General features: G+C 40.7%; 1 protein-coding gene and 1 long non-coding RNA gene across 3 annotated transcripts in view; both read left to right on the forward strand.

Annotated features, from left to right (window-relative positions):
* The window catches only part of LOC141782235 (uncharacterized), a 493,504-nt gene that overhangs the window by 61,324 nt on the left and 420,165 nt on the right, over positions 1-12,015 (forward strand). The window lies entirely within an intron of this gene.
* Positions 2,306-12,015, forward strand: part of slc4a3 (solute carrier family 4 member 3) — a 67,143-nt gene continuing 57,433 nt past the window's right edge. The window contains exons 1-3 of one of the 2 annotated variants that reach the window (XM_074658304.1): positions 2,306-2,557; positions 9,077-9,147; positions 9,283-9,479. In XM_074658304.1, the coding sequence (XP_074514405.1) occupies positions 9,426-9,479 (54 nt within the window). In that variant the 5' untranslated portion in view covers positions 2,306-2,557; positions 9,077-9,147; positions 9,283-9,425. Of the gene's footprint in view, positions 2,558-9,076; positions 9,480-12,015 lie in introns of both variants that reach the window. The other variant, XM_074658303.1, reaches the window with a different exon arrangement.

Raw genomic sequence — 12,015 nt, forward strand, 5'->3', positions numbered from 1 at the left:
TTTTTTCCTCTTTTAAAGTTCACATAGTCTTCACTTTGTGCCTTTTTTCCTTGCTTTTCATGTCATGTATTATTGTTTTCACGATTCAACCAAAGCTGGAACTTTGGTTGGAATTAGAAATGTATTATCCATATTTATTTAAACATTTATTTCTGTATGTTTTTTACTGTCACATGTCAATCCTGTTTTTGTTTAGTTTGTTTGTGTGTGTGTGAGTGTGTGTGTGTGTGTGTGTGTGTGTGTGTGTGTGTATACTTGCAGTAGAAAAAGAAGTGGATAGCCTGGTAAGTCTGTATATATTAACATACTCTTCATGCGCACCATAGCATTTGTACTTGTAGGGTGGAGTCAGGTAAAATGGGCCAGATAAGGTTGGAGCATCATAGCCCTTAAAAATATTACAGCCTATCACAATAGCTGATCTTACATTGTTGCTACAACACTAGTTTACATGTAATAATAGTTTTGATTGGTCTGAGGTTGCTAATATGGGCAGGTCATAGTGTTACATGAAGCATGTCAGAGAAATTGAGCACGACATAACAAATTTCACTCATCTCTAATAAGGATGATAAAGCAATTCTAAGTAAGCTGACAAACAAAGAAAAGTGTTTATGAGCAATGTTTTGACAGGCTCTTTCAAATAAAACAATTAAAAACAACAAAAAATTCTTTACACTGGTACTGGCCCATTTTAGCTTCATTATGTCAGCTAAATTGGGCCAATTTTAAACTACAATGGGCCACATACCCACACACTTTTACACAGAAGTTACACAGAAATTAAGGGTGCAAAACAGCTTCATTGGTGTAGATATGTATCCATGAAAAATCATAACAATCTATCACGCTGTGATGTCACCATTTACAATTTTACAATTACAATTTTAAAGGTTCTAGCTACTACTGCTGCTGCTACTACTATTACTACTACTGCTATTACTGCTACTTTCCACCCAAATAACACTTTCTGTCTAACGGCTTATAGTTTTAAATTGTTCATTCTGCCAAAACGCTACTGTCTGTCCAACGACTTAATATTTTAAAGGGTCATTCTTCCAAAATACTACATTCTGTTCAAGCACTTATAGTTTTAAAGGTTTGTTCCACCCAAATACTACTTTCTATCCAAGTACTCTTAATTCTAAAAGTTTATTCTAGCCAAATACTACTTTCTGTCTCACAACTTCCAGTTTAAAAGGTTCATTCCACTCAAAAAACTAACAAGTTGATTCATTTCAACTTCCAAAATTGACGATATTACAGTTTAGCTTCCTGCTTTTCTGGCAATGTCGCCTATTTCAGCTCTTTTTGGGGTCATGCGATTCAGCTTTCAACTCTGCCAGTTAGACAATTCAGTTCTGTATTTTTTAGCAATGCTTTGCAATTAATTTCAGCCGTCAGCATTCCCACACATTTTCAGCAGGAATGCATTTTATAGTTTGACTTACTATCATTATTTGGACTTAGTATCTCAATATTTTGACTTAGTATCTCAATATTTTGACTTAGTATTTCAATATTAAGATTTACTTTATTATTTTGACTTAGTATCTAATTATTTTTGACTTACTTTCAATTTTTTTTGACATAGCATCTCAATTTTTTGAATTGCTATCTCATTATTTTGACTTTGAATCTCAATATTTTGAATTACTATCTCATTATTTTGACTTTGTATCTCAATGTTTTGACTTACTATCTCAAAATAATGAGAAACGTTCATCATATTTGCGGAAGCGGGCTTGTGATGGTAGGCCAAAGTCAAAATAATGAGATAGTACATCAAAATATTGAGGCACTTAGTCAAAATATTGAGATAGTAAGTCGAAATATAGAAATACTAAGTCAAAAATAATGATAGTAATTCAAAATAATGAGATAGTAAGTCAAAATAATGAGATAGTAAGTCGTAATATTGAGATAGTAAGTCAAAAATAATGATAGTAAGTCAAACTAATGAGATATTTAATCAAAAATATTGAGATACTAGGTAAAAAATAATGGGATACTAAGTCGAAATATGAGATACTAAGTCAAAATATTGAAATTATAAGTCAAAATAATGAGAGTAAATCTAAAATATTGAGATACTAAGTTAAAATATTGAGACAATAAGTCGAAATAATGAGATAGTAAGTCGAAATATTGAGAAACTCAGTCAAAATAATGATAGTGAGTCAAAATATTGAGATACTAAGTCATTATTTTGAGATAGTATCTCATTATAATGACTTACAGGATGTTTTTGTTTTTTTTCCATCACAGGAACTGGTGAGACAGGAGCTGGTGAGACAGCATGTTTCTTGTTGTCCATCCATCAGTGACTTCAGATTGGCAGCTTGTCCTCCAGACCAGAGAGTCACGTGGTCCTGATGCTGAGCATCCTCTGCAGATCGAGCAAGCTGCGTGGCGTGGCGTGTCTTCTTCACTAGTGGCTTCTTGTTTTTTATACGGATCATGGACCAGTATCACTGCTTCCGCCGTGTTTAGCCGCAGCATCTCTTTCTGCTTCTAAGCCTTTTTTCCACCGCTGGACCGCCCTCTGAAACCGCAGGTAAGATGCTATACGCATAACGCTGGTTACAAAATGCAAAACGTTAGCGTCGACTTGTGAGTGGGCAACTACACTACACGCACCACTGACATCAAAACACGATGCTGAGTCGCTGCCTGCTGGCTACCTGCTATGCAACAAAGAAGACACACGTGTGCAATTGTTGGCTGACGTTGTAGAATTGAGGTGCTTTGCTCAGACTGAGATGTGCAACCTATAATGCATCGATGCTGGAGAGATAGTCCTTGCAGGTGGAGTGGTGCCTTCAGGTGCAGGGCTGCACTGTGTGAGGCAGTGAGACGTCCTCTCTCATTGTGTGCGCTCCGGAGGCGGTGGCTTACTGCTTAGTAGTAGTATAGTCGGTGTTGTGCTGCAGTGTTTCTCCTGTAGCCTACTATAGAAAGTGCGTTGTCTTCTTACTAAAACAAAAGCTGTAATAGATCATCTGGTGTGTGATCTAGTCTGAGATTCCAGTTGCATCAGCAGCTGGAGGTGGGTATAAGGTCACATAGTAATGACTCAGCAGAACTGCTGAGGAGGAGAAGAAACTATAATGGTGCTTCACTGGATTTGCTCAAACTGAAGTGGTTAAAGCAGCTCTAACAGTTTAGTTCAGATGGCTGTAGGTAACCTGACACCTTTCAGCTTCAATGTTTTATAAATAAGGAGACTCAGAATTGAGTGCAAGTATTGATTATTGTACCACTTACTGTATGTCAGAAGAAGAAGCAGAGAGTGGGATTCCAAAAGTAAACTACAGTAGGCTATGCCAGCTATAGGGTTATTATCATTATGAATAAACTGAAAGGTAAACTATATAAGATGCCGAATCTTTAAACTTTCTGCATTCTACATACTATAATAATAGTACACATTTTACATAACACAAGCTCTTAAAGGGACAGTGTGTAGGATTTCCTAAACACATTAAAGTGGCAGTAGGCAGAATATTTTTTGCATTATTGAGCAAAAATTCCACAATAACCTTTCAGTATATTGTAATTCCAAGTGTTCTGAGAGAAAACTAGACTTCTGCATCTCCTCATGGCTCTGTTTTCAGGCTTTAAAAAATCTATCCAATCACAGGTCATTTCAGAGAGAGAGAGAGATAGAGAGCGTTCCTATTGGCTGTGCTCTGGCTGGTGGGCGATGCTTGGTATATCCTCAACATGGCTACGGGGTCACAAACTTTCTCATGTTACAGCTAAACAGTACACTACAATATGTTTCTGAAAACATTTGAGGAGAGAAATAGACACTACAGTAACAGAATATTGATTCGTATTTGATCAGCGCTGCCTAGTTTGACTGTTTGATCGTAGTTTGCGAGTGATTGACAGCCTACTCTCATAGACGGCAGCTGGACGGCTGACTCCAGATCAGCTCTGACTGCTTGTTTTCCTCCGGTTTGTGAAATCCTGCAGATGCCGTCAGGAGCACCGGAGGACACAGAGGCACATTCCTTTTTTCAGATTACCTGTCTCATGTACTACTGTCAAGATATAGTGACCGTTTTATAAAAATAACTTTTTTTAAATCATATTTGCTCCATTTCTACCCACTGCAGCTTTGAGATAAATCTGAAGACGTGGATTCTGGTCTTGTTATTAGTACAACCAGTCACACAGCAACTCTTTGTATATGTCGGGCAGGTGAACATTAACTTTAGACCCCTGATGGCTCTCTATTAAATCGTGTGTTTAGCGTGTGTGTACACAACCAGAAAGAAGGAGGAAGTGAGTTTGGTGCCGTGGGCGCGGGGGACTGCTATGATCTGTCAAATTTGCAGAAAAGTTGTGGTGATTGGACAAAATTGCAAGGTCGAGCAAAAATCACAGGGATTGGCTGAATTTGCGTGAATTGTTGCGATCGTAACATCGCAAATTCCTGGAGGGACAGAATAACGTTGTGGGTGTGGTAGAAAGGTGGGACTGATTAGAAAGAGTTGAAGTTGATAAATGACAAATCTTTGGTCTGAGTTCCATCAAATCTACTCTGTTGTCTTACTAAATGGATGAAATTTGAAGTGTAGAACTATGCCACATTGACTCTGAGTTTGCTGCCCTCTTGTCTCTCAATAAAGATCTAGACGTCGTAGAAATAGCTCAAGGGCCCGGCTGTGTCTGGAGTGGCTTGATCTGGCCCGGAGTCGGGGGAGTGGTTGTTACCGGGCAAAGACCTGCGGATGACGACCGTTGCTGGTGGCCTCTGTTCAGGCTTTCTGGCCAACATGATTGCATTGTGTTTGCACAGATGGCGCTTTTGGCAGTGCTGCCTGTTTAGTTGATAAAAGCTGTGCATATATGCAAGGCCACATTAAGTACTGTTAGTGGTGCTGCAGGCTGATATGTGTGGTTTAACTGTGGTCTGCAGCGATTTGTGATCTTACACTCTCCCTCTGCACCGAGTGTGAAGTCCTGTCCATGTTTGTCATTATGCACTGTGAAACTCTGCAAGATGTCTCTGTGCCGATGCCAAGAGTCATTCTTGTTCAGTTTTTGATCAAAGTTAATCACTCTGGTTTCTTTGGCGCCACAATAATTCCCAGATAATACATTTAGCGATTAACAACCCGAAACGTGTAATCAGTGGGGATGCACCGATTGCAAAATTCTGGGCCGATACTGATGTTTAAAGTAATAATTAGGCCGATAGCCGATACAGATGTTTTTGTTTATTTAGTTTTTGCTGTTATTTATTCCCCTTTTGTTTCAGTACTTACATAGCCCGAAAAAATATTGTTTTGTGAAGCGATTAGAAACCTAAGCAGTGTTTCCCACACATAGTCATTCAGCATGAAAGAAACATCAAAAATGACTAATTGACTGAAGAATTCTGAGTCAACTGAGACCAAAACATCCAATTAGTTGAATAAGCGACTAAGATCTGGCTTTTTTCATTATTTTTATTTTATCATAAGTTTCTGATAAGATCAAATGTCTGGCGTCTGACCATAAACACATCTTTCTGGCTTTCTTACTTCTTGGAAACTGGTTGCATTCAAGTGTAATAATCACAAGAATAAAAAACACATTATTTAGCCATCAGTTATGTAATCACTGTGTCTGCATATGTAATATTTTTGTTCTTTGTTTTTGTACACTCACTCATTTTTTTCCTTAAGTAAAATTTGTAGTCATTATTTATTTAATATTTGTATGCCATAGCTATGCCTTTATCAGCAACATCTTTAGTGTTCAGTGTTTGTTGGTGTGGGAAACTGTGGATCAGGTGGTGAGTGTGCTGCCCTCTCGTTCTTATGACTGAGCATTTGGGACAGTATTTCTTTTCTGCTGTGGAATACAGTATGTGGCTGATTATTTGAAGGGGGTTTGTCCTGAGTCAGCCTCCTCATTTGTATTGTAGCCCTGTCATTCACCAGGTTTTGTTTTCCCTTTTTTTTTTGTCTGTTGGCATTCTTCAGCTGCTCTCGCCTCCCCCCCCCACCACAACACTATCAATGTCTGTCACTTCTGTATGTTGGCCTCCCGTTCGCACACTCAAAGCGAGATCCATTCAGAGCTCTCTGATTACACAACTGGCATGAAGGGGGTGGGTCACTTGATATTACTGTAGCAGTGAGTTGGGTGGTGTTGGGCAGGAGCTGGGTCAGCTCTGGTCACTACACCCTGGTGGCCAATCAGGATGACACACTGACCCTTCACACACAACGGAGGGTATGAAGGAACATGTGTATGTGGGTGTATTTCTCCATAGCATATTTAAAGGTTCTCTATCAAAGACGGTGTAATGAAATGCTGAATGGCTTTAAAACAGCTCAGTTATTTCTTTTACAATGAAGAGGTTTTTGTTTCCCTGGCACCAAACGGAAATCAATAACAGCAAAAACAAAATAAACAAAAACATCGGTATCGGCCCAGAATTTTGCAATCGATGCATCCCTACTATTCAATATCCAGAGCATTAGCTTAGCAGTAAACAAGTATTTGCTTTGTAAAGATATAGAGGAGTAATGTTTACCTGAGCAGAGAATGAAGTCTCCCTCTGTTGTAATCTGTATGTGTCTTTTAGTGCATGTGAGTGTGCCCCACTGGCTAGCTCACCGCCGCTCTGCACTGCTCTCATATGGCGGTTACAGCTGATAACGCCGTCCCGACCAACGGCATCGCCTCGGAAGCGTAGCGCTCACCTTGGGCTGCACAATTATTAAATGTCATCTTGTGAAATGTAGTTTTTGGTGAGAAACTTTAATAAATCCAGTTGTTTGAATGAGATGTTTTTACAGCAATATAACAGATAACAGAGAGAGAAATATGACCTGTTTACTTCTAAACAGCTTATAATATATCATTAGAACTACTTCTTCCAATATATTTTTTTATCAATAAAAATAAAATAATTTATTTCCTAATCATTTGAATTTTGTGTTTTTATATAAATAACCACCATAGATGACGATAACAAAGTAAAAGGATAATATTTAGAATGTTTGACGGTTGGAATTTAGCACATTGAGGTGAAAATAGCGCTCTGTTTATTAGCACCGTCAGCTCTGTCAGCACTGTTGCTGTTGTTTGCACTGTTAGCGCTGTCGCCATGTTGAGATCGGTATGAAGGCAATAGATATGCTCTGAGTTTTTTTTAAATCAGCACCTTTAAACAGCACAAATACTACTGTAGTTAGGGGGAAGGTGTGAGCTGGTGGGAGTTGCTCAGAACGGATTAGTCCATGGCTATGCAGGGTATACAGGCTGTTTATTGAGCTGTTCTCTGAGATACAGCGCAGCGTAATAATGCCAGATTGTGCACAATAATTCCTTAAATTATGCATACTGATCTCATACATCTATTTGTGCAGGGCCTTGTGTGTAATGTATGCTATGAGCCGGCTGTAAATGTGTGGGAGGGAGCAAAAGAGTCAGCTGAATAAAACGCAGGCAGATGTAGAGACTCTTATTGTGAAAACCAGCAGCTCCAAACAGAGGGGGTCACATTCATGGATTGATCAGCTGTATTCCATCAGTTCCCATGACTTCTTTACGTACACAGTGTCTAATATTCATAATGTTTGTTTGATTCAGTTGTTTTTGTTTCATCCCATCATTGCATGCACTGTTCTAACTTTATAATCAAGGATAAGTGCAGTAACATATTCTGGTATCCCCTATTCAAATGAGGCATAATGCTCGCAGAATGGAAACACTGCAACGCTGCCGTGGTCTGGCTTGGCTCTCCCACACTGCCCTGAATAATTGCAGACCAACAATCCTTGGCACGTTTACATGGATGAGAGGCACCTGTTTTCCATGTGAAAACCCAAATAATCAGCGGTGTCTATTTTGGAATCATCGGGATAATTAAGCGGCCCCCCCAAGGTGCCCTCGCTTGTTTGTTTATGTGTGTGTGTGTGCTACAGTGCTTCTTAAATTAGAATGATACGCGACAATTAAGAGGAGTTAAGAAATGCCTCTAGCACAATCTGTTACTGAAAATAAAAACAAACAAACATGGAATCTGATAAGGAAAGGTTCATTTCATCTTCAGGGCACCACCAGTAACAGCCGTCTTTACAATCAGTCAATCTGAAGCTAGTAAATTGCTAATTGCTATCTGAAACACTCAAATTCTTAACTGGAGTTTTACTTACTTTTCAAAGGAGTCCCATGACCTCTGACCTCAAGATAAGTGAATGAAAATTTTTGTAAATTTACCTAGGAAAGCCATCCATCCTCTGAATGCTCTAGGTCTCTAATTTGTTGTTGTGAAGTTTCATGAGGCTGTGATTATCCTAGAGGTCATCACAGGTCATTTCATACAGTGAGGTCAAATTTAAAAAAATGGTCTCACTACAATGAAATGGCTACTATGGGGACTAACATCATCACACATGAATACAATTGGGCTCATTGGATCCAAAAGAGTCATAGCTTTACAGTGATACCCAATTCATGCAACTTCCAAGACTGTTTAGGGACCCCAGTATGCAGAAATATTCAAATACACCATTTTTAGAATAGGAGAAAAAACTACAAAAAACTGCATGTGATTATCATAAAGTGGGCATGTCTGTAAAGGGGAGACTCGTGGGTACCCATAGAACCCATTTACATTCACATATCTTGAGGTCAGAGGTCAAGGGACCCCTTTGAATATGGGCATTCCAGTTTTTCCTCGCCAAAATTTAGCATAATTTAGCCTCTTTTGTGACAAGCCAGTATGACATGGTACCAATGGATTCCTTCAGTTTTCCATTTTCATAGGATAGCAGGATCTTCACTCCAGCTTTAACCTTGAGCCCGCTACAACCTCCAAAATATCGATTGCATTAATGCGTTAAAGAAATTAGCGGTGTTAAAACGGATTTGTGTTAACGCGTTATTATCTCGTTAACTTTGACAGCTCTTGTTATGGGGACATAACGATTCACTTTGTATGTTTCTCAGCATGCGGTGATCCTTTACAGTGTTTGCAGTACATTATGTGTGCTTGGTTACTGTCCAACAGTTGCTCATAAATTCATAATATCAGACTTTGTCTCTCCTGTCCACTCTCCTGCAGGTTATGCCACCCCAAAGGCTTCCTGGATCCCCAGCCGTGAAAGAGAAGGGCTGATCCCCGTCCTCCCCCAGGTTCCTGCTGCTTTGCACCCCATCTTTTCCCTCCTTCCCTCTCTGGCTTATTCCCCTTTCCCAACCGCACTAACCCCACCCGACTCTCACACCCACACCTGACCCTGCCACCCCTTATCATCATTTTACCTTTAGGACTGTTCGTCCAGTAACAACCCCTCCCCACAGCAACTCCATACCCACTTTAGTTTTATTCCAGCCCCACTAGCCGTCTTCTCTGCAGGCCCGTGCCCTCGTCATAGAGCTATTCTTAACCCACTGGCTGCACGCCGGGCCCCATGGCTACAGGAGGTCATGCCCCAGAGATAGATGTGTTGATCAACCTACAACAGGTAACAATTACTTTAAGGTGTGTCTTTAACTTAATCTTGTTTGAGGAAGATATTAAAACACAGAAACTTTATTAAACATACACCAAAACATCTTTAAATAAAACTGTACATTACTTTGCTCTCTGGTGTTATGAAGTGATAAATATGACTTTTTCTCAGTTATTCCTTCATCCCGTTCGGAGAACCACCAACATGTGAAGTAAGCTTGTGCACCTGGAATGTCAAACTTTCTTAAACCTGAAATGTTATAAGCAAAGACAGACCTCAAGCTTCTCTTTTGTTTAACCCGGAGCTGGTCAGTTCTGAGCTGGAGAGATTGTGTTGCCTTCTGGCCAGCAGCTCTCTCGGGAGGTTACCTATCCAGCCCGGGCCTTTGAATGGCATAACCTTGTGAAAAAGCCAAGAGCTTTCAGTTTGATCTGAATTGCCCTAATTAGACCCGAGAGCTCTCCAAAGCACCTGAGTGATTAACTGACAGTGGGGTTAACTGACGGCCTAGCGGTTGCTCTGCTATTGGGTTAACTGACGGCCTAGCGGTCGCTCTGCTGTGGGGTTAACTGACGGCCCCAGCGGTCGCTCTGCTGTTGGGTTAACTGACGGCCCCAGCGGTCGCTCTGCTGTGGGGTTAACTGACGGCCTAGCGGTTGCTCTGCTATTGGGTTAACTGACGGCCTAGCGGTCGCTCTGCTGTGGGGTTAACTGACGGCCTAGCGGTTGCTCTGCTATTGGGTTAACTGACGGCCTAGCGGTCGCTCTGCTGTGGGGTTAACTGACGGCCCCAGCGGTTGCTCTGCTGTTGGGTTAACTGACGGCCCCAGCGGTCGCTCTGCTGTGGGGTTAACTGACGGCCCCAGCGGTCGCTCTGCTGTGGGGTTAACTGACGGCCTAGCGGTTGCTCTGCTATTGGGTTAACTGACGGCCTAGCGGTCGCTCTGCTGTGGGGTTAACTGACGGCCTAGCGGTCGCTCTGCTGTTGGGTTAGCTGACGGCCCCAGCGGTTGTTCTGCTGTTGGGTTAACTGACGGCCCCAGCGGTCGCTTTGCTGTGAGATTAACTGATGGCCCCGGTGCCGGCGGCCGCTCTCCTGTGTGGTTACCTAGGCTTGCTACTCCGTTGCTCGTAGTTGTTTGTGTGTCCGTGACGTCACATTCTGTAGGCTGCTGGCTGGTGGGCTCAGTTGTTGAAGCTTTACATGAAATGGGGCGTTTTAGAAATCGCCTAATTGTAAAAATGAATCACTGTATGAGAGGGAACTTGTATCTAACGTCGCATGACACAACGTCATGTCACATGACTGATCCAAAATGAATTTATTACAAAATGAAACATAATATAAATCAGATAAATTTCTTACAATCTTTTTTATTTGATTCTATTACTTAAAATATTTAACAAGAAATATTTTTTATTGGACTTTCTTTAGACTCAATGTAGAGACATAATTCAGCCGCCTCCTGTAAAACAGCTCTGCCCCAAGTGCAAGATGTTTGACAGTGGAACGTCGTCCAACCTTCTACGTAGTTAGTTTGGACTGAACGTCCACAATGGGTAAATACAAGTTTTCCGAGGGCTGGCTTGAGAGTCCTAAATACAAAGCCTGGTTGGTTAACAATTCCAAATGGGAAAAGAAAGCTGGATGCAAACTTTGTGTAAAATCTTGTCACAGCATCCTCCCTGAGTCACAAAGTTAAATATGATGGAATTTTTAAATGGAAAATGTGGAGAAGCCCTGTTTCTATTCACTTCCCATTTACGGTTATGCAAAACCACTGCAAGAAAAATAATATGATTTGTCCTTTTTAGCTGGCGTTGCTGGTTTGCATTTTGGGATATAGAAGTAAGGGAAGTGATGGAGGGTTAATAGTTCATTTTGGAAAGTGACTGGCATCTAAAGGATGGAAAAATGGACATACAAATGCAGACTCCTGAGAAGTGGAGGAGAGTTTGACTTTGCAGGAGAAAAACTACTGTACAAAAAATAAATCTGAGGAGAGAAATCTGGACAATGAGTGTGTAGCAGCTGTCGACGTTCCTACATCAACTTGTACAATGGAGTGATTCTCAGTGAGCCAGTAAAAAGAGTCCTTTATAGCTGGAGTAGGTGGCCTTTTTATTAGGGATATTAATGCTGGCAGTGTGGCTGGAAGCTTGAAATTGAGAAGTGGAGTGAGAAAAAAAGGCTTAATAAGATTGGTTGACAGATAGCTATGAGAAAATGCTTTGCGCCTGTGTTATTTCTTAAATGCAAAATCTCAAACACTAATTCCACATTTTCACACAAATCAGCTGCCAAATAGCTCGTCTATTAAAGGCCATTGAGCAATGCCAGAATGTATATGCTGAAAAAAACAAAATATTTGTTGGATGTGGAGTTTCCTGTTTCCCTAATCCAGTATTTTCCCAGCTGGATCTGGTATTTCTATCTCTATCCATTTAGCTGTAACTCTTCTCTAACCCTCAGGCCAGCGCTGCCCTTTGAAACAGTTTGTGTATCATGGATGTCAAAAGAAAAGGCCTGTTTCAGTTCTTTCAAATG

Source organism: Sebastes fasciatus, chromosome 14, assembly GCF_043250625.1.
Source record: "Sebastes fasciatus isolate fSebFas1 chromosome 14, fSebFas1.pri, whole genome shotgun sequence".
Lineage (NCBI taxonomy): Eukaryota > Metazoa > Chordata > Actinopteri > Perciformes > Sebastidae > Sebastes > Sebastes fasciatus.